Source organism: Natator depressus, chromosome 1, assembly GCF_965152275.1.
Source record: "Natator depressus isolate rNatDep1 chromosome 1, rNatDep2.hap1, whole genome shotgun sequence".
Lineage (NCBI taxonomy): Eukaryota > Metazoa > Chordata > Testudines > Cheloniidae > Natator > Natator depressus.
In genome coordinates this window covers 110,123,882-110,145,215 of record NC_134234.1, presented here as the reverse complement: position 1 = coordinate 110,145,215, position 21,334 = coordinate 110,123,882, and the positions used below count along the sequence as shown (strand labels likewise).

The 21,334-nt window shown below is 43.5% G+C and overlaps 1 protein-coding gene across 6 annotated transcripts in view; it reads right to left on the bottom strand.

The window, feature by feature from the left end:
• TFDP1 (transcription factor Dp-1) overlaps positions 1-21,334 on the bottom strand; it is a 114,941-nt gene that overhangs the window by 16,348 nt on the left and 77,259 nt on the right. For all 6 annotated transcript variants that reach the window (XM_074964171.1, XM_074964129.1, XM_074964144.1 and 3 more), the window contains exons 8-10: positions 14,537-14,605; positions 6,273-6,424; positions 3,032-3,198 (exon numbers count right to left, since the gene is read on the bottom strand). In XM_074964171.1, coding sequence (XP_074820272.1) covers positions 3,032-3,198; positions 6,273-6,424; positions 14,537-14,605 — 388 coding nt within the window. The remainder of the gene's footprint in view (positions 1-3,031; positions 3,199-6,272; positions 6,425-14,536; positions 14,606-21,334) is intronic.

The window sequence follows — 21,334 nt, the reverse complement described above, 5'->3', positions numbered from 1 at the left end:
TTACTCTATGAGGAGGGAAAGGCAGTAACAGAAAACACAGCAATGGCCAAAAAAAAAAAAGAAAAAGAAAAAAAAGCCTTTTTTGTTTCAGTTTTCAACAAAAAAAGTTGGCAGCGATTGGACAACTACAATAGTGAACATCAATGAAAATTGGGTAGGATCTGAGCTTAAAATAGAGAAAGAACAAGTAAAGAATTACTTCAACAAGTTAGAGGTCTTCAAGTTGGCAGGGCCTGACGAAATACATCCTAGAATACTTAAGGAACTGGCTGGAGAGAGAGCTCTCTAAGCTCCTAGTGATTATCTTTGAGAACTGGTAGAGGACAAGAGAGATTCCAGACTACTGAAAAAGGGCAAATATAGTACCTAACTATAAAAGGGAAATAAGGACAACCCATGTAACTACAGACTAATCAGTTTAACTTTGGTACCCAGAAAGATAATGAAGAAAACAATCAAGCAATCAATTTGTAAGCACCTACAAGATAATAAGATGAGAAGAAATAGTAAACATGGATTTGTCAAGAACAAATCATATCAAACCAACCTAACATCCTTTGACAGGGTAACAAGCCTTGTGGATGTGGGGGGGAAGCAGTATATGGAATATATCTCTTCTTTAGTAAGGCTTCTGATACAGTCTCACATGACCTTCTCATAAGCAAACTAGGGAAATACAGCCTAGACAAACCTACCATAAGGTGGGTGCACAGCTGGATGGAAAAGTGTACTCAGAGTAGTTATCAGTGGTTCTCAATCAATCTGGAAGGCACATTGAATGTTATCCCACAGGGATTATAATAAATTATTTGAATACCACCATAAAGAGTACACTCATAAGTCTGCCAATGATACCAAGCTGGGAGGGGTTGGACGACAGGATTAAAATTCAAAATGATCTCAACAAACTGGAGAAATGGTCTGAAATAAATAGGATCAAATTCAGTAAGGACAAATGCCAGGTACTACACTTAGGAAGGAATAATTAACTGCACAAATACAAAATGGGAAATGACTACCTGTGAAGGAGTGCTGCAGAAAAGGATCTGGGGTTTATTGTGGATCACAAACTAAATGAGTCAGCAATGGAATACTGTTCCTACAAAAGTAAACATTCTGGGTTGTATTAGGAGGAATCTTGGAAGCAAGATACAAGAAGCAATTATTTTACTCTATTCAGCACTGTTAAGGCCTCAGCTGAAGTATTGCATCCAGTTCTGGGCACCACACTTCGGGAAAGATGTGGACAAACTGGAGAAAGCCGAGAGCAACAAAAATTATTAAAGGTTTAGAAAATGAGACCTATGAGGAAAAACTGAGGGGAAAAAAAAGGTTTGTTTAGTCTGGAGCAGAGAAGACTGAGTGGCGACATAACAGTCTTCAAGTAGGTCATAGGTTGCTATAAAGATGAGGGTAATAAATAGTTCTCCTTATACGCTGAGCACAGGAGGAGAGGTATTGGGCTCAAATTGCAGCAAGAGAGATTTAGGTTAGACATTACAAAAAACTTCTTAACAGTAAGGGTAGTTAAACACTGGAACAAAATTCCTTATGGAGGTTCCACAATCTTCCTAATGGGAGGTTTTTAAGAACAGGTTAGACAAACATTGGCAGGGATGGTTAGATCAGGGCAACTTACAACTCACGCCGCTTCCTGCAGCTCTCATCGGTCGGGAACGGTGACCCATGGCCACTGGGAGCTGCAGGCAGCCATGCAAATGTAAACAAATGGTCTGGCGGCCCACCAGCGGATTACCCTGACAGGCTGCAGGTTGCCCCATCACTGGTCTAGATCAGTGGTCCCCAACCTTTCTGTGGGAATAGCATATTCCTATTCCCAGATGACTGTGGCAGGCAGCAGCAGCGAGAAGCGTCACCACCGAAATGCCTCCGAGAAATGGCAACGCTTCTCGGCGGCATTTCGGTGGGCGGTTCTTCAGCAGCCGCATTTCGGCAGCGGGGTGCTGCGTTGGGGACCCCTGGTCTATATAATTCTTAGTCCTGCCTCAGTGCAAGGGACTGGACTAGATGACCTATTGAAATTCCTTCCAGTCATACATTTCTGTGATTCTATGTAGAGGTAGTTTTCCAGATAGCCTCTCTCTCTGAACATGTTCCGCATAAACCATTAGGCATGTGAGCCTTGGCAAGCCTAACTGGAAGAGCAAACTTTTTCAAGTAACATTTTAATTTGATTTCCCCCATAAGGGTGGTAGGTGCCATGCATTCTGTTGGGGTAACCTTTGAGCATTTGAGTACCTGGTGCAAGGATCTGAGCCCTGGTTCAATCTCTATTTGTGAGTAAAAAACATTTTCAATTTTTAGAATGTGCCAATTTTTAAAACAAGCTGTTTACTATGTGGTACTATCTCTCTGGAACCCATTGGTCAGGTGACCCCAAATTTCAGTCACTGACTGTACCCCACACCTCTACGAAGCACAACAAATTTCAAGGCAATCTCATTAACTATGGCTTTTAGAACCCCTAGAATAAATAGACTTTAAACAGAAAGCTGATCTTAACATTAACTATATAGCAGAGCTGTCACTCTGCTATAACACTATTGAATTTTATTTTTTTTAACTATTTACGAAGAGAAGCCGAAAAAGTTGGCACAAACTGTGAAGCTCCATCCACAATCACCAATGGAAGAAAGAAATAAGACAGTGGCAGCCCGGCAGCTCCTTGATCTTCTTGAGTGAGGAGCAGGAGAGTGAGGGCACACATGATGACCAGACACTGCCAGAGAAAAATCTTCAGACCTGGGTGCATGTGCATCCTGAAGTGCAGTACACATAAGGACAATCACTTGAAAAAGGGAAAAAATTCAGTCTTGTTCTTACCACTTACATCCTACAACAACATACAAATTTAAGAGTAAGTTAAATATCTATACTGTTGGCTAGTCAGAAGTTAGCAAACTAAACATTTTATAGATGGGTCAAGTCAGAGTTGTAGTTCAACCAGTTTTTCCTCAAGTCCTATTTCAAAGAGAAAAACAGCAGAAAGATCTTACTTTGAGTAACTAACCTGTCACATATGGTTCCAGAGCTTTAGGAACCAAACTCCTTGCAATTTTTAGGTCCTCTGCTGAACAGCTTCCAGATTCAAGCCCACAAGCCATTCCCATTCGCTTTAGTACTTCTATATCATCATGAATTTCAAAAGTATTGTCAAAATTAAACAGATATTCAAACCTGGAGGCGAGAAATTCAATCAGCTTGAATTACTTGCACTAATTTTTCCAAAACATTTCCAACAGATTTCAGAGTAGCAGCCGTGTTAGTCTGTATTCACAAAAAGAAAAGGAGTACTAGTGGCACCTTGGAGACTAACCAATTTATTTGAGCATAAGCTTTCGTGAGTTACAGCTCACTTCATTGGATGCATTCTGATGAAGTGAGCTGTAGCTCACGAAAGCTTATGCTCAAATAAATTGGTTAGTCTCTAAGGTGCCACTAGTACTCCTTTTCTTATTTCCAACAGAGTGGCACTTCAAGAAAATGAAAGCATGGCATTACAACATATGTAGCCTTAATATTTTATTCTAGTGAGCAATTCCAATGTCTCAAAATTCATACCTTAACCACATAAGACAAATCATGAAAACGTTGCATGTCACCCAAACCATTAACAGGAGATTTAGCTGCAGACCCATAAGAACACAAGAATGACCATACTGGGTCAGACCAATGGTCCATTTAGCTCAGGATCCCATCTTCCAACAGTGGCCAATGCAAGATGCGTCAAAGGTAATAAACAGAAGAGGGCAATCATCGAGTGATCCATCCCCTCTCATCCACTCCCAGCATCTGAAAATGAGAGGTTTATGGACACCCAGAGCATGGGGTTGCACCCCTGATCATCTTGGCTAATATCCATTGATGGACCTATGATTAAGGCTGTGAGTTTGTTACGGAGATAACTTTCTGGGACCTCTGGGACTTTTGCACTGGCCACTGCTGGGGCAGTCTCAGGCTACTGCATCATAGAATATCAGGGTTGGAAGGGACCTCAGGAGGTCATCTAGTCCAACCCCCTGCTCAAAGCAGGACCGATCCCCAATGAAATCCCCCACCCCCAGCAGCAGGAGTTTGGGTGGGAGAGGGTGAGGGCTCTGGGTGGCGCTTACCTTGGGGGTGCTCCCCAGAATTGGCGACATCCCAGCTCCTAGGTGGAGGCACGGTCAGGGGGCTCAGAGTGCTGCCCCTACCTGCAAGCACTGCCCCTGCAGCTCCCATTGGCCATGGTTCCCGACCAACAGAAGCTGCGAAGGCGGTGCTTGGGGTGGAGGCCGTGCACAGAGCTGCATGGTCACGCCTCCGCCCAGGAGCTGAGGGATGTCGCCAATTCTGGGGAGGCGTGGAGCCAAGTAGGGAGCCTGCCATTCCCGGGCTTGTCTCTCCCACCTTCACCCCCAGCACCTGCAGTGCCCCCCAGGCCTCCCCCCAGAGCACCTGCAGTACTCTCCCAGACCATGAACTTTTGTTTATTGCCCACAACCTGCCCATGACTTTTATTAAAAATACCCATGCCACAAACGTAGCCTTACCTATCTTCCATGAACTTATCAATTCTTTTTTGAATCCAGTTATAGTTTTGGCTTTCAAAACATCTCCTGGCAACAAGTTCCACAGGTTGACTGTGTTATTTGAAGAAGTACTTCCATTTGTTTGTTTTACATCTCCTGCCTATTTATTTCATCGGGGACTCTGGTGTTTGCGTTATGTGAAGAGGCAAATAAGAGTTCCCTATTCACTTTCTCCATACCATTCATGATTTTATGGACCTCTATCATCTCCCTTCATTAGTCTCTTTTCCAAGCCAAATAGTCCCAGTCTTTTTAATCTCTCTTCATATGGAAGCTGTTCCATAACCCTAATAATTTTTGTTGCCCTTCTCTGTACATTTTCAGTTTCTAATATATCTTATTTGAGATGAGGGGAACCAGATCTGAACACAGTATTCTAGATGTGGGCATAACACAGATTTTAAGAGGGGAGTTATGATATTTACTGTCTTATTTTCTCTCTTTCCTAATGGTTCCTAAAATTGTTCGCTTTTTTGACTGCCACTGCAGACTGAGCTGATGTTTTCAGAGAACCACCCATAATGACTCCAAGATCTCTTTCTCGTTTGGTAACAATTAATTTAGACCCCATCATTTTGTAGGTACAGTTGGGATTGTGCTTTCCACCATGAATTACTTTGTATTTATCAACACTGAATTTCATGTGCTACTTTGTTGGCCAGTCACTATTTTGTGAGATCCCTTTGTAACTCCTTGTAGCCTGGTTTGGACTTAGTGATCTTGAGTAATTTTTTATCATCTGCAAACTCTGCCACTGCAGTGTTTACCCTTTTTCCCAGATCATTTATTAATATGTTGAACAGCACTAGTCCCAGTATAGCTCCTTGGAGGACTCTCCTATTTACATCTCTTTTCTGTGAAAACTGACTATTTATTCCTACCCTTTGTCTCCTGTCTTTTAACCAGTTACTGATCCACAAGATGACCATCCCTCTTATCCTATGACTGCTAAGTTTCCTTAAGAGCCTTTGGTGAGGGACCTTGTCACAGGCTTTCTGAAAGCGTAAGTACACTATTCCCACTGGATCACTCTTGTCCACATGTTTGTTAACCCCTTCCAAGAATCTAACATTTTGGTGAGGCATGATTTCCCTTTATAAAAGCAGCGTTGACTCTTCCCCAGCAAATTGTGTTCATCTGTGTGTCTGATCATTATGTTCTTTACCATAGTTTCAACCAATCTGCCTGCTACTGAAGTTAGGCTTACCGGCCCACAAATGCCAGGATCACCTCTGGAGCCTTTTTTAAAAATTGGTATCACATTAGCTATCCTCCAGTTATCTGGTACAGAAACTGATTTTAATGATAAGTTACATACCACAGGTAGTAGTTCTGCAATTTCATATTTGAGTTCCTTCAGAACTCTTGGGTGAATACCATCTGATCCTGGTGACTTATTACTCTTTAATGTATCAATTTGTTCCAAAACCTCCTCTACTGACACCTCAATCTGGGACAGTTCCTCAGATTTGTCACCTAAAAAGAATGGCTCAGGTGTGGGAATCTCCATCACATCCTCTGCAGTGAAGACTGATGCAAAGAATTCACTTAGCTTCTCCGCAACGACCTTATCTTCCATGAGTGTTCCTTTAGCACCTTGATAGTCCAGTGGCCCCAACTGATTGTTTAGCAGGCTTCCTGCTTCTGATGAGGTACTTAAAAAATTTATGAACAACCTACTTGTCATTTGAAATACTACAATCGATCACGGTCTTCTTGCTGGTGTTCACAATGATAAATGGCAGATGTATGACAGAATTGGACGGCGGTGGTCGGTTTGCCTGTTGTTCTGTTTGACGATTTCGTTGAACTAGATTTTTGAAGGCAATTTGCTGCAAAAAGTAATAGTGGCTTACAAAACTACACATTTAACAGTTATTCCTTCTTTGTTCTCTTATTAAAATGTAATTATTTGTGGTGTCTCTGAAGAAACTAAAGCAGAATTAGGAATCTCAGTATTTAAAAGAAATATGCTTGACACTGTCAACTTTTTCCAAACTTGTAAATAACTAAAATATGACATTTGGAATTAACCAGTTTAGTTTAATGAAAATATTTTGAAACTAAAGCAGCAGACATTTATCATGTAAATGCTCCACCACTTCTTTAATGTTACTAAACACAAGTCAAGGATACCATAACCTAACAGATCTCAAACTGTGGGTCAGGACCCCAAAGTGAGTTGTGGCCCCATTCTAATGGGGTCGCCAGGGCTGGCATTAGATTTGTTGGGGCCCAGGGCCAAAGCTCCAACCCCAAGGGCTTCAGCCCCCCTGACAGAGCTCAGGTTTTGGCTTCGGTCCCCCTGCCTAGGGTGGTGGGGCTTTGGTGGGCTCAGGCTTCAGTCTCCCCTTCTGGGGTCATGCAGTCATTTTTGTTGTCAGAAGGAGGTCGCAGTACAATGAATTTGAGAAACCCTACCATAACCCAACATTAGGGTTGGCTGAAAAGCTTCCATTAGAAAATTGGATTTTCGACTAAACTAAATTTTCCACAGAAAGCTTCTATTTTCCATGGAAAATAAGCCATTTTCCAAACAGCCCATACCAGCACCAGTCACAACAGCATTTGTAGCAATACAGTCAGTTTTCTTTCTGAACCTTTAGCCTAAAGTTATGTCTACACTACAAACCAGAACCATTGCTGATCGCGCCTAACGATATTTGCAACTATAAGTACACACAAGACAGTGTTCAGAATGCCCTCAGATTTCAATTTGTAAAGGTGTCACAGAATTATGCACTGAAAAATGCATAAAAGTTTGGGGAAAACTGGAGGTTTTAAGCACTTTTGAGGGGCAGTTGTAGCTTCTGACAACAGAGGAGGAGTGGTGGTAAAACTTCTTTAAGAAAAATTAGTTTGAACTCCCAATTCCTGACATACCAGACTCCATTCTAACTCCTCCTTCCTGCCACCTACAATAGTAAACAGAAGTAGTAGTTATTCACCTTGTGAAGTAACGATGGTTCTTTGAGATGCATGTCCCTATGGCTGCTCCACTGTAGGTGTGCTTGTGCCCCGCACTGCTGATTGGAGAACTTCAGTAGCAGTGTCCATTAGGCCTGCACATGCGCTGTCTCTCCTTGTGCTGTGCCATGAGGTTAGTCAGTGCACATGGGCTAAGCCCCCTCAGTTCCTTCTCTACTGCAGAGTCATTGACAAGAACTCTGCAAAGTGGAGGGGAGGAGGGTGGGTTGCAGAGCACCCATAGGAACACACATCTCAAAGAGCCCACTGTTACTGCACAAGGTGAATAACTACTTTAAGTAGTGTCCCCATGGGTGCTCCACTGTAGGTGATTCCTGAACAGTATCCCTTCTGGAGGGCTGGGACTTCAAAGTGGGGTAAGTTACAGAAGACAGCACTGTGGAGCCAAAGATGGCATTGGAGGTGTAGTCCCCAGTGATCACATAATGTTCTGTGAAAATGTTGACTGATTCCCATGTCGCCACTCTACAGATCTCTGAGCTAGGGAGATTCTTGAATAAGGTGACAGATGAGGACCTTGTTGAGTGTGTATAAATATTAGCTGGAGAGGTCATAATGCAAACATGCTAACAGTGTCTGATGCAGTTGGAGACTCGCTTGGAGACTCTTTGGGCTGATATTGCTGAGCCCTTGGATCTTTCTGCAATGGAAAGGAAAAACCTGTGGGACTTCCTGACCATCTTTGTCCTGTGCAGGTAAAAGGCTAGGGCTCTCCTGACATCTAGAGTGTGTAATATAGCCTCCATGTTGTCTCTGTGAGGCTTGGGATAGAAGGTTGGAATATTAATCAATTGATTCACGTGAAACAGGGAGGTTTCTTTAGGAATGAATTTCGGATGTGGCCTGAGCATAACCTTATCCCAAAAGAATACCATGCGCCATCAGAGCTGCTATTTCTCCTAGTTAAGGTAATAGCTATCAGGAAGACCATTTTCATTGAGAGGTACATAAGCAAACAGGTGGTCATGGGTTCAAAGAGAGGCCTAGTCAGTACTTTTAGTACCAGGTTTCGGTCCCATGTAGGAGTAGGAAGTCAAAGTTGTGGGAAGAGGTTTACTATACCCGTGAGGAACCTTTCAGTAGTTGGGTGTGATAGCACAGAGTATCCCTCTATTGCTGATGGAAGGGGGGTATACCTGCTAGGTGGCCTCAGAGAGCTTAGAGATCACCCTGATTTTTTAGGGCCAGCGCACAATCTAAGATATGTGGAAGAGTTGAGGATGTCAGGGAGATTTGTTGGGAAGTACACCAAATCCAAAACTGGACCGTTTTTGCAGGCAGGAACGTTGTGTTGAGGACTTTCTGTGTAATACTACTCTTACATCTCCTTCGAACAGAAGCTTTCTAGGTGTTTGAAGCAAGGAGCCATACCTTGGAGGTGAAGAACCCCCGAGTTGGGATGTAGGGTACGTCCTCTGTCCTGGGAGAGGAGGTATGGAATGACTGGGAGAGAGATCGGTAGGCATGTCATGAGCTGTGACATGTAAAGGTACCAGGTTTGTCTTGGCCAAGTAGGAGTGATCAGAATGACATATGCTCACTCTCTTTATTTTCAGCAGGACCTTCGATAGCAGGTGAAAAGGAGGAGAGGCACAAAGAAGCCCCTGTTTCAGGGGAGGACAAGAGCATTGCCCGAGAAGTGTTGTCCTATCCCCACTCTGGAGCTGTAGCATGGACATTTTCTTATTCAGGTAAGTGGTGAACAAGTCTGTGGTTGGCATTCCCCCCTGCCTGAATATATCGTGAAATATTACTAGATCTAGCGCCCACTCATGGTTGTGTGGGAATTTGCAACTGAGGGTATGTCTTCACTACCCGCCGGATTGGTGGGCAGCGATCAATCTAGCAGGGATCGATTTATCGTGTCTAGTCTAGATGTGATAAACCGAGTCCCGAGCACTCTCCCGTCAACTCCTGTACTCCAGCGCCATGAGAGGCACAGGCAGAGCCGATGGGGGAGCGGCAGCAGTCGACTCACCACGGAGAAGACACCACGGTAAGTCGATCTAAGTATGTTGACTTCAGCTATGTTATTCACGTAGCTGAGGTTGCATAACTTAGATCGATCCCCCCGCCCCAGTGTAGATAAGGGCTGAGACTAACTGAGTTGTGTGCGCCCAGGAAATAGGCTGCTGACAGTGTGATATTGTGGGAGATACACCAGTTCCAGTCTTAACACTTCCGTACAAAGAGAGGGTGACCTGACTCCCCCTTGTTGATTTATGTAATACAGGCAGGCTATGTTGTCTGTTAGAATTCTCATGTGTGATCCTTTGATCAATGACAGGAAGTGGGTGCAGGCATTCTGGACCACCCTGAGCTTGAGGACACTGATGTGAAGGGACATCTCCGTGGGTGACCACTTGCCTTGTGTGGTAAGGTCATTTAGATGTGTACCCCACCCTATGAGCCATGTGTCGGTGGTGATAAGCAATAGCAGATGATACTGCAAGAAGGAAATCCCTCTGCAAACGTTGGTTGGGTCTTTCCAGTGGTCGAAGAAGTTTTTGATCCTGGAGAGTGGTGATAGGGGTTTCTCTCACCTGGCCCGGTTTGGTCTGCAAACTGAGCTGAACCACAGATGAAGGCATCACATGTGAAGCTTGGCATGTGGTATTACCGCTGTGCTCACTGCCACATTCCCCAAAAGTTGGAGGCAGTGTCTGGCTGATATTAGCGGGCTGCTTTGTATGGTCTCTATGAGTGCAACCAGGGAGAGAAATCTATGGTGATGATGATGATGAACTGTGGCCCATAGAGAGTCAAAGTCTGCGCCTATAAATTCCAGGTGCTGTACTAGAATGCGGGTTGACTTCTGGGCGTTGATCTGTAGGCCCAATTCTATAAACAGGCATATTGTAGTTTTGGTGACTCGGTGAGTCTCTAGGAGAGATGGGGCTTTGAGGAGACAATCATCCAGATAAGGCTAAATTATGATCCCTTGGGAGTGTAAGTGCATGGCTACTACTGAGACAACTTTGGAAAATACTCTTCAGCCTGATGATAGTCCAAAGGAGAGCACTGCGTATTGGTAGTGGTCTTGTTCTAGAGTGAATCTGAGAAATTGGCTGTGAGACGGTAGGATTGAGATATGAAATTAGGTATCCTAAAAATTGAGGGCCAAAAACCAGTCTCCCTGTTCTAACACTGGAATGATCGCTGCTAAAGTGACCACCTTGAATTTTTGAGCTTTGACAAACTTGTTGAGCTGTCTGAGATCTAGTATAGGAGCTCCAGTCTCTCTTCCTCTTGGCTATTAGAAAATACAGAGAGTAGAACCCTTTGCCTTGTAGATGTTGAGGTACTGGTTCTATGGCTTCTAACTGGAGGTAGCGATCTATCTCTTGTCGTACTAAACTCTTGTGAGAAGGGTCCCTGAAGAGGGATGGGGAAAGGTGTTGTAGAGGGCGTAGGGAGTTAAAATGGATGGAATACCCAGTGTGAATGATCTCTATGACCGATTGGTCCGATGTTATGTTTTCCCAGGCACTGCTAAATAGGTATATAGCATTGGTCAGCTGTAGTGATTGGAGGAGTGGTCTATCCATGCCTTGACCAACCTGCCAAAATTAGTGTTTGGAGCTGGGATTGAGGAAAAGGAAAGACAGCTGGGATGAGGAAGATTGCAGGCCAGGTGGTTTACACCTAGAAAATTTCCTTTTCTTTCTCTTTGGCTTGTAGTGGCATTGAGCCAGATATTGGGGTGTGCATGGTCTATGCTGGGATTAGGGACTGAACCTCCTTTTTGTCTCCTGGCATGTAGATGACCAGTGAAAGGACAGTGGCCCTAGAGTCCTTCAGGGTGTGAAGGGAGGCATCAGTCTTTTCTGTGAAGAGCTTCATGCCCTCAAAAGGAAGGCCTTCAACAGTTGACTGTACCTCCTTCGGGAAAGCCCAACAAATGAAGCCATGACGCTCGTCACATCACCACCGCCATGAAGATGGACCTCGCCACTGTGTCGGCTGCATCGAGGACAGACTGCAGTGTTGTCTTTGCCACTAACTGGCTTTCCTGGATAATGGCCTTAAATTGGTAATGCTGTGACTCCGGCAGCTATTCAATAAAATCAGTCAGTTCTGAATAATTTATATAAACTTATTTTGCCATGAGGGCTTGGTAGCTGGTGATATGGAATCGATGCGTGGCCAAGGAGTATGCTTTTCTTCTGAAAAGGTCCAGGTGCTTCCAGTCACTGTCATAGGGAGTGGACCCCATCTGGTATTGATGGCCATTGGAGTTGACAGCATCCACTATGATGGAGTTGGATGGATGGTGGGAGAAGAGGAATTCAGTTTCCTTAGCTGGCACATAGTATTTTTTGTCTGCCCGCTTGCAGGTAGGTGCTACTGATGCTGGGGTTTGCCAGATTGTTCTTGCCGGGACCAAGATGGCCTTGTTAATAGGAAGGGTGATCTTTTAATAAGAGGAAGAATGGAGGGTGTCTGACTTCTTCCAGTGGTATTTGGAGAGCATCTGCAAAAGTCATCAGCCAAAGATGACCCTCCTCCTCCCTGGATGAAACTATGGTCACTGGGGTCACTTCTTCCTCAGCACTGCCTTCATGTTCCTCCATAACGTCTTCCACAGGCTCCAGAGCTCCGGATGCTGCAGCGAAGGGAGTGTGCATCAAGGGTTCTTGGGTGAGGCTCAAAGCTCAAGAGGCATACTGGCAATATGCTGGTCCCAATATGGCCACTGGGGTGGTGGGTACAGAGCCCAGCAATGGTGCCCGTGAATGGTCATATCAGGATGGTGGTGGTGGAGCCATGTGGGTATACTCCAGGATCCTTTTCATACTGGGCACCACACGGAGCCTGGAAGGAGTACTGTGAGTACGCCACTTCCTCTGGCTCGCTGTCTGAACCCTTGCTAGACAGCGGAGAAGAGTGGCATGGCAACAGGGATGATTACCGTGCTAGGCAGAGGCTCAGTGTTGAGGTCCTGATGTCGAGAAGCGGGGACTTCTATACATCCGATATGAAGAGGTCTCTGGAATGACGGAATTCTGCCGGTACTGACCAGCATGGTGCCGGGGGGCAAGGATCTTGCCCGTACCAGTCACTCAGGTGCCAGATGAGGTGTCGATGACAGTACTGATAGACACTCATGAACCAGGAGCACCATTTTAGTGGAGAGCTTACTCCTGTCCATCGATGCCGATGACTCAGTGCCTGTACCCATTAGGTCCATGGGTATGTCAATGGTACCTGCTGCTGTCAGTTTCTGTGAGGTGTGGGTACCACGCTGGGAAGGTGTTGGTGCCAAAGATATTGAGCGTGATTGGGATCGCTTATGCCTATCTCGGTGCTCACTATGGGGGCTTCCCACCTTCTTCTCCAATGACTTGTGAGAAGGGTCAGAAGCTTGCTTCTCTTCGACCCACAGCCTTTAGAACACAGAGGGTTGCGAGAAAGACTCACATCTGCCAGGTGACTCATGGAGCATGTCCTGAGAAGGTCCGAGAGCCGGCTCCATGAAGATAATCTTCCGTCGGAGCTCTGTGTCATTACGTGAGCATGGCATGAGTTGCTAGCAGAGACCTCACATCTGCTGGATGTGGCTTTCCTCGAGGCAGCAAATACATTGGGAATGCTTGTCTGCAACCAGGATTGCCTCCTTGCAAGTGAGGCTCTTCTTGAAGCCCGTGAACCAAGCATCTCTCGTAGGGGAAAGGGTCCCCACAGTGAGGAAGTAAATGCGGGGTATTTTAAAACAGAAAAAAGTGACGTAAGGAAAAAACCCCACAACTTTACTAACTAAGGCTATGTCTACACTACCGCGGTAAGTCGACCTACGCTATGCAACTCCAGCTACGTGAATAACGTAGCTGGAGTCGACGTACCTTAGGTCAAGTTACCATGGGGTCTACATCGCAGGGGGTGGATGGGAGAAAGCCTCCTGTCGACTTACCTTACTCTTCTCGTCAGGGGGTAGAGTACAGGGATCAACTGGAGAGCAATCTGCAGTTGATTTGACAGGTCTTTACTAGACCTGCTAAATCAACTGCCAGTGGATCGATCTCAGAGCATCTATCCCTGCTGCAGCGTAGACCTGCCCTTTGAGACTAACTAACTATAAAAATGCAAATGGTTAGGATAGTTACTTTCTGACTGTGAATAGCTCTGTCTCTAGCCAGGGGCAGTTGAGAAGAAACAGAGGGTTTAGCTGGCATGAGCTCACTAGCCTCATGGCATAGAATGAGGAGACATAGCAGACGTGCAGGCCTAATGGACACTACTGCTGAACTTCTCCGATCAGCAGCTTAGGGACACAAGCACACCTACAGTAGGAACACTACTGGAACCACAGGAACACTACTGGAAGAAGAACATCATAATCTAGATCTTTCTGCTAAAGTGATAAGCAAAGAAAGAGTTTAAATTTAGCTTTTAAATTAACCTAATTACATTTCAGAGTTACTCCACTGAGATGAAAAGGGGTGTATCTCACATCTTTTAGAATTAGTGTTTCAACATGGAACTGGTTCACATACCGAAAGTTATTTTTCCAAACATGAGGACTCAGAACTTAATTTTCTACTGTAATATATTTGGCAGAGAAATTTGGTGACAGGGCTGTATTCTTAGGTCACGAATCACAGAAAATAAAATGCCAGTACTCATTATAGATAAAATTTTCAAATCTGAGAACAGCTGTAAAATAAAGAAACATTTCAAATCTGAGATCTGAACTGAATGTCAAAATTCAAGGAATAAAAAGGTTATATTGTCATTGTCAGTTAAAATGCACTTGAAGCTGCCACAGAATTTAACACAGAACACTGGGTTCTTGTCAGCTTCTCCTACAGCACAATAATCTTGGCTACAGTGCTAAATTCACATTGGGTGCGTATTCTTCCATCTCCTGCTAGATCTTTTGTTTTTAATACGTGTAAGAAAACTGGTATACAAATACAAGTTACCTTGCCCTACAGACAAGAGTACCTTGACTGTACCTGTAGAATAAGTTCTTGTAGCTGAGACTGTTTTTGCTTTATTCTTTCAAGTCTTCTCTGTCTCTCCACCTTCAGAAAGAAAAGGGGTTTTATTTTAACAGTATTTCATACTCAAATATATTTTATGATGAAAACATTTGACATTAAAAAGGTCTAAAAATGCCATCCACTGAATTTTAATAAACTATAAATTTTATACTGCTTTTTAGTGCATGGTCTCAAAAAACAAAAGTTTTTACATCAATTGGAAACTAGAGAGTGGGCATTATATTAAAATCACATATAAAAAGATAGTCCCAGGCTCAAAACTTAAATTTATGGCATATACTATCTAAGCTAGTGAAAGAGAAATCTCATATGTGGTGTGCTTTGACAGTTTAATTCAGATATTTACATATTAACACAATTAAACTAAAACTATTTGCAAGATTATTTCAAGCCAAAGACCTTATTCATTACAGCAAATTGTGTGTTATGAAACCATAGGTGTCAAAACAACAAACTCCAGCGAACATATACACTATAGATAATTTCAGAAGTACCTAGCAGTCAAGAGGATTTATCTTAAGGCCCAGATTTTTAAAGGTATTCAGGAGTTGCTGCACTCAACATTCCACTGCCTAACTGATTTATACGCCTATATCTCATCTTCAAAAGGAATGTAGGCACTTACAAGACACAATCCCATTGACAGGGATGAAGGCCTAAATGAATAAGATGCTTTGGGGTTTGGGGTAAAATTTTCAGAAAAACCTATATCCCTGAATACTTGGCCTGTTTTGGAAACATTTATTTAAAGGGTGAAGCTACACATTTTCCGTTGATACAGGACAGTATTCTTTGTGCATTAAGCAGTGCAATTTTACAAGTTTATAAAAAAACCCCACATTTATTATAAAAAGTACCTGAGTAAACTCAGTTATAACTAAAATTACAACAGAACTCACATTATAATCCCTATTTCCAAATATTCAAAACTTCCTGGAAAAGCTACTCTCTTGGGCTGGTTAGGCTCAGTCTAGAGGCAATGCTGCGTTTTGTTTGGAAGTTAAAAAAATTTCTTTACCCATTTCCACATTACACAACAACCAGAATACACACTTCCTCCAAATAAAAAGAAACTGAAATAATTTTTTCTTATGTAAGAATCAAATGTCTGAGAATCTGAAAGTTTGAAATTCAGATTGGGTCTTAATTTGCACAGAAAGAAGAACAGCAATAATTTGCTAATTCTGGCTGCTACAATACTAACTACAGTACCAGTTATGATGAGTTTGGCCAGGTGCCCACCTCTGAAGGCAGAGCCGGAGTCAACAGTAGCACAGAAGTAAGGATGGCATGGTATGGTATTGCCAGCCTTACCTCTGTGCTGCTGCCTGCAGAGCTGGGCCCTCAGTCAGCAGCTGCCACTCTCCAGCTGCCCAGATCTGAAGGCAGCAGCACAGAAGTAAGGGTGGCATGGTATACTATTGCCACCCTTACTTCTGCACTGCTGCTGGTGGTGCACTGCCTTCAGAGGCGGGTGCCCAGCTAACAGCCGCCCGACTCCAGCCCACCAGATCTGAAGGCAGTACAGAAGTAAGTGTGGCAATACTGCAACCTCCCTAAAATAACCTTGCGACCCCCCTGCAACTTCCTTGTGTGTCAGGGCCCCCAATTTGAGAAACACTGGTCTCCCCTGTGAAATCTGTACAGTATAGGGTAAATGCACACGCAAGACCAGATTTCACAGGGGGAGACCAGATTTCACCGTCCGTGACACATTTTTCATGGCTGTGAATTTGGTAGGGCCCTATGTATCGGTGCTCCTCTTCATAAGGACGCAGCTTGGATTGGAGATTTTCAGTAGCAGTGCCCGTTCAGCTTGTACTTGCCCTCTACTTGGCCTCATGCCCTGCGCCGAGGTCATATAGAGCTGTGCAGGTGAACTGCACTCAGTTCCATCTAGACTGCAAGGTCTCTTAAAGGAAACCCCAAAGCAGAGCTAGAGCACTCATAGGGACACACACTATCTTGAAGAACTACAGTTACTGCACAGGATGAGTAACCTTTCCTTCTTCGAGCAGTGTTACTATGGGTTCTCCATTTCAGGTGACCACCAAGCAGTATCCTCATGAAAAAGAGGGGGCTTTGGAGTCAAGTCCAATATTGAAGTAATAGTGCAGAGCCAGACACAGCATACAAAGCTGAATTATAGATTACTACAAAGTGCTTTGAAAAGAAGTGTGTATAGAGGTTCAAGTTGCAGCTCTACAGATCTCAGTGATGGAAACACTCTTGAGAAAAACTACTTAGGTAGAGACACACCTCGCTGAATGGGCTAATGCCCTAAGACGACGCTGAATATCGTTATACTGATCACAAAAAATGATGCATCCAGATACCCACCTAGAGAGTCTTTGTCTGGAAACTGTAGATTCCTTACATCTGTCAGCAAATTGATACAAACAATTTGGGACATTTCCTAAATAATTTAGTTCTGTCCATGTAAAAGACTAATGTGCTCTTATGCAATGCAGCATCTCCCTAGCCAGATATGGTTTGGGGAAGAAAACTGAGAAATGAATAACCTGGTTAATACAGAATTCTGCTGATAGCTTAGTTAAGAATTCTGGGTGAAGCTGTAGCAAAAATTTATCTTTAACAAATACAGCAGAGACAGGGGTTGCCTGTAGGGACCCCCTCTCTCTCCAACTGTTTGAGCAGACCTAATGGCTACCAACAAGGCCATCTTCATAGATAAATTCAGTAGTGAACAGGGAACCATTGAATCAAAGGTAGGTCTCATAGGCACCTGAGCTCTGAGGTCCCAAACCAGAGTAGAATGTTTAATTTGAGGGAAGAGTTTCCCCAGACTTTTGACAATTCTCACCTTAATCGGGTGAGCAAACACTGAGAAACCTTCTGCCAGAGAATGGAATAAGTCATGCTAGCTGCCAAGTGAATTCTAACAGAACTCAGAGATAACCCCGAGTTCTTCAGTTACAGAATGCAGACCAATAGTGAAGATGATGAAAGGTGAAAGATGTCGCAGAATGCGCCAATGGCTAAATATATTACACTTTTGCAGGTTGGTATTGTGTGTAGAGTCCTTCCTGCTATTTAAAATACCCTTTTCACCTGCAGAGCAGGTAGTTTCTATCCATATGAACCATCGATGAGCTATGCTTTGAGGCAAAGAACGCAGAGGTTTGGATGAAGGACCAACCAGTATCCAGAGAGAGGAGATGGGGAATGACTGGGAGACTAATTGCCTGATGATCTGCCAGCTGCATGAGGTAAGGAAGCCATGTCTGTCTTGGCCACATTGGGACTATCAGTATAAAGTTGGCCTTCTTCTGTCTTGTTCTCTACTTTCAGTATTAGAGACACTGGGAGAAAAGCAAACAATAGTCACAGTGTCCAAAGAAGGAGAAAGGCATCCCCCAGGGAGTGGCGACCCAATCCCTCTCTTGAACAGAACTGAGTGCACTTCTTGTTTATGGTAATGATGAAGAGGTCCCCCTACAGAAGACCCAAATCTAAAATAAGCAACTGAGAATCCAAGGGTCTAGCTCCCATTCATAATCCTGTGCAAAATTTCTGCTTAGCGAGTCTGCTATGATGTTCTGAATGCCAGAAAGGTACACTGCAAATACGTAGATGACTGAGTATGCACCAATTCCATAGTGTTATGGCTTTAGAGTAAAGGGAATGCGATCTCACTCCCCTTTGCTGGTCAACATAAAACATGCAGGCCACATTTTCTGTCATGCTCTTGATGCACCTGACTCTGATCAATGGCATAAAATGGAGACAGGCATTTCTGACTGCTGAGTTCCAGCAAGCTAACGTGTAGGGTGATCTTGTGAGGACGAGTATATAGCAATTCAAGTATCTAGGTGTACTCCCCATCCCAAAAGAGACGCATCTGTTATTACAGCAGTTGGAGGTGGCTGGGTAAAGAAAAATCCTGCACAGACATTGTGGGGGGGTGGGGGTGTCTTTCCACAAATCAAGAGAGGCCTTTATGAATTGGGGAACTGAGACCTGTCCATCCACACTGTGTTTGTTTGGAAAGTAGATGGTTGAAGTCATTGCTGGAGGCAGTGAAAATGCAATCTTGCATGGTTTACTATGAAGGTACATGCTGAGATATGCCCCAAAATGTTGAAGGCAGTTCCTGGCTGACCTAGATTGTGGTGGTAAGATTCGATAGTGTCATAAACTTGGGTGGTGGAAGGTAGGCTTTGGCAGTTACCGTATCTGCGGATGCACCTATGAATTCTAGTAATTGCACACGTTAAAGCAGACTACTGGATATTTAACGAAGTCCTAGCTTGATGAACAGTGCTATGGCCTTTTGAGTGGCTAACAAGGTCTCATCATAAGATCGACCCTTCAGCAGACAATCATCAAGATATGGTTATATTACGATTGCTTCTCTGCAGAGATAGGCAAGACTACTGCCAGAACTTTTGAGAACACTCTGGGAGCAGAGGAGAGACTGAATGGGAGTACCCAGTATTGTAAATGATCTTGGCCTAATGCAAAATGAAAAAATCTCCTATGGGAAGGATAGATCACTGTATGGAAATAAGTTTCTTGTATGTTGAGGGCTGAAAATCCTTTGAAATTTTTAACCTTCAAAATTTGTTCAGGATACTTAGATCTAGGATAGGTCAAAACCCTCCATTGTTTTTTGGGACCAGGAAGTACAGTGACTCCTCGCTTAAAGTTGTGGTTATATTCCTGAAAAATGCTACTTTAAGCTAAATGATGGTAAGCAAATCCAATTTCCCATAAGAATTAATGTAAATGGGGGGAGGGGTTAGGTTCCAGGGAAATTTTTTTCGTCAGTCAAAAGAGTATAAATTTTAACAAACAGTTTAATACTGCACACAGCAATGATGATTGTGAAGCTTGGTAGAGGTTGTAGAGTCGGAGGGTGGGATATTTCCCAAGGAACGCCTTACTGCTAAATGATGAACTAGCACTCAGCTGAGCCCTCAAGGGTTAATACATTGTTGTTAATGTAGCCTCACACTCTAAAAGGCAGCAGGAATGGAGGGAGGGGAGACAGCATAGCAGGGAGACTGTGTGTGTGTGTGTGTGTGTGTGTGTGTGTGTGTGTGTGTGTGTGTGTGTGTGTGTGTGTGTGTGTGTGTGTGTGTGTGTGTGTGTGTGTGTGTGTGTGTGTGTGTGTGTGTGTGTGTGTGTTGCACATTGCCCCTTTAAGTACACTGATCCCACTCCAAGTACACTGCCTTTTTAAGTAGATCAGTAAGTTGAAACAGCAGTTACTGCCAGCAAGCTCCCCACGTCGTGAGCCCTGTCATGTCCCTCCCCTTCACCGCTCTGTGGAGATGGGATAAAGGAGTGGGGGGCAGGAGTGGGACATGTGCAAAGTTTCAAAAAGTTCAATGAATAGAAGATTGTTGGGGGAGGAATAGATCTGGACAAGGAGAAGAAGTCTGGAGATAAATGTGAGAAGGGAGGGACAGGCAGTAGAAACAAAAGCGAAACTGTTTGAGCAGCATATTCCAGAAGTCTTGAGGCCTTTCTCAGTGTAGCCTTCATTGATTTGAGATCTACCATACCATTCTCTCACTAGAGGGGAAAACCTATAATGGCAGCAGGCTGTAAAAGAGACCCAGTTTGGGAATATTTTAATGAAGTTCCTCTACCTGTGGGTAAGACAAGCATGCATGCAAAATGTAAACAGTGCAACAAAGAAATGCATGGCCTGGTTGCCCAAATGAAACAACATCATGAGAAGTGTTCCTTCTCTGGAGGAAGCTGCGTTGAAGATGGTGAAAGGAACATGCCGGAACATGCAGGATCTTCAGCTTGGTAAACTTTTTTATTTCGTAGTTTTTTCTTAAGGACTGCCTGTCTTCCTTCTGAATTATTCTTGAATTGTCACGTTTGAACAAAAAATAGAGTTTTAGATGCAATTGTGATAAAAAAATAAATAGCTGAAATAAGCAGATCTTCCTTTTACACTTTCACCTTTAAAGTAGTACTGAGTATCAGCGAATGCAATCAGTAATACTAAAGGAGCAGTATGGGAATAATAATTAAATAACTGCATTGACTTATTTTGTTTAGGAGAATCCATCCTTGACATACAGGATTCTGAAGACTATCCACCTTCAAGATCACCATCATTTTCTCTAGTTTCAGAGTTATCTGCCAATGACAATGTTTCATCACATCATGTAGGTCACACAGCCACAGTATAGCAAAAAGAAAAAAATCTCCATCATCCAGAAACAACCATAGATAAGTGTGTGATAAGAACCAGCAGATTACAAAAAAGAGGTAATTGATGAAAAAATTGCCCGGTTTGTTTATGCAACAAACTCTCCTTTCCGTATGATTGGGAACCCACATTTCATTAACATGGTTCAATCATTAAGACCAGGATACAGTCTACCCAACAGCACAGACGTTGCAGGCAAATTGCTGGATAAAGTGTATGGAAGAGAAATTGAGCAGTGTGCAAAAGGTCTAGAGGATAAAATTGTTAACCTGAATCTTGATGGGTGGAGCAATGTCCACAATGATCCTGTTGTATGTGCTTTTGTGACAACAGAAGAAGGGAATGTCTTTCTTACAGAAACAATTGATACATCAGGAAATGCACAAAAGGCAGAGTATTTACAAGTAGCAGCAGTAAAAGCTATAACAAACTGTGGGGAAAAAATCCAAATGTCTAGTACGCAGCTTGGTCACATACAATGCTGCAAATGTATCCAAGATGAGAAGAAATTATTTAGAAGAGAGTCCCAAGCTAACAACATACAGTTGTTGAAA